Source organism: Phalaenopsis equestris, unplaced genomic scaffold, assembly GCF_001263595.1.
Source record: "Phalaenopsis equestris unplaced genomic scaffold, ASM126359v1 Scaffold194781, whole genome shotgun sequence".
NCBI lineage: Eukaryota > Viridiplantae > Streptophyta > Magnoliopsida > Asparagales > Orchidaceae > Phalaenopsis > Phalaenopsis equestris.
In genome coordinates, this window is record NW_018214730.1 from 1 (window position 1) to 1196 (window position 1196).

At 35.3% G+C, this 1196-nt stretch overlaps 1 protein-coding gene across 1 annotated transcript; it reads left to right on the plus strand.

Annotated features, from left to right (window-relative positions):
• The first annotated feature begins 288 nt into the window (after nucleotides 1–288).
• LOC110034940 (receptor-like serine/threonine-protein kinase SD1-7) lies at nucleotides 289–1190 on the plus strand. Its single transcript, XM_020739180.1, has 3 exons — nucleotides 289–521; nucleotides 633–783; nucleotides 872–1190. Exons 1-3 carry the CDS (start codon nucleotides 433–435, stop codon nucleotides 1181–1183), a joined length of 552 nt encoding a protein of 183 aa, XP_020594839.1. The 5' UTR covers nucleotides 289–432; the 3' UTR covers nucleotides 1184–1190.
• The last annotated feature ends 6 nt before the right edge of the window (nucleotides 1191–1196 follow it).

The following is a 1196-nucleotide window of genomic DNA, read 5'->3' on the forward strand; positions in this document are numbered from 1 at the left end:
ATATATATATATATATATATAAGTATAATTTATATATTTAAATTTTCAGTAATCCTTGCTCATAATCATCGTTTGTTGTACCTTATTAATTAACTTTGAACAGTTAAAAAATTATCTTCTGCTTGATTTTATTTACACAAAAAATAAGAATGCCATTTTACCCTTCCATCTGTTAGTGAATGGTGTCTAACATAAATTTTTGCAGTATGCGTCTTTCTTATCCATATCATAATTGAAAAAAAGATAAAACTAGTATCTTTTGACAGTCACAAAAATCTCACAGATAAAGCCAAATCGGTGCTATTAAATTGGCGAACACGCTACGAAATCATATTCGGAATCTCTCGTGGCCTCCTTTATCTTCATCAAGACTCGAGGCTTCGAATAATCCACCGGGATCTCAAAGCCAGCAACATTCTCCTCGACGGAGAGATGAACCCCAAAATCTCAGACTTTGGCATGGCAAGAATTTTTGGTGGAGATGAAACGGAAGTGAATACTAAAAGAGTTGTGGGTACATAGTAAGTATATAAATAAATAACTATATACACTTCGTTTCATGGCATTCGAAGTCAGTCCTCAATGTATACAAACTCATATATCTAATTGTTAACTATGATATTAAATTCCAGCGGATACATGCCGCCAGAATATGCAATGGACGGCGTCTTCTCGATGAAGTCAGATGTATTTAGTTTTGGAGTTTTGGTGCTGGAAATCATTAGTGGAAAGAGGAACAGAGGGGTTTACAGCAGTTCTCCTCACATGAATCTTCTTGGCCACGTAAGCTTTAAGTACTGAATAATTTGATCACTAATAATCATTATTTTGTCTCTTATGTATAATTATGTATAATGTATATATGATGCAGGTATGGAGTCTGTGGAATGAAGAAAATAGCCTGAATATAGTTGATGAAACAATGAACTCTGATTTCTCAGTTGATGAAGTTCTGAAGTGCATAAAAATTGGCTTGTTATGTGTTCAAGAGAGGCCGGAGGATCGGCCACTAATGTCTTGGATAGTTCTGATGCTGGCTGGTGACAGTGGATTGAGATTGCCTGAGCCTAAACAGCCTGGATTTATTTCGAGACTTGCGGTAGATTCTGACTCGTCGTCGAGCAAACAAGATTCAACTACTGTAAATTATGATATATCAGTTTCAATTATTGAAGGAAGATAGACAGACAGACATA

Coding starts and splice junctions, on each gene's coding strand:
- LOC110034940 (XM_020739180.1), top strand. CDS start 433: ATGAACCCCAAAATCTCAGACTTTGGCATGGCAAGAATTTTTGGTGGA. Junction 522..632: donor AAAAGAGTTGTGGGTACATA/GTAAGTATATAA, acceptor ATTAAATTCCAG/CGGATACATGCCGCCAGAAT. Junction 784..871: donor ACATGAATCTTCTTGGCCAC/GTAAGCTTTAAG, acceptor TATATGATGCAG/GTATGGAGTCTGTGGAATGA.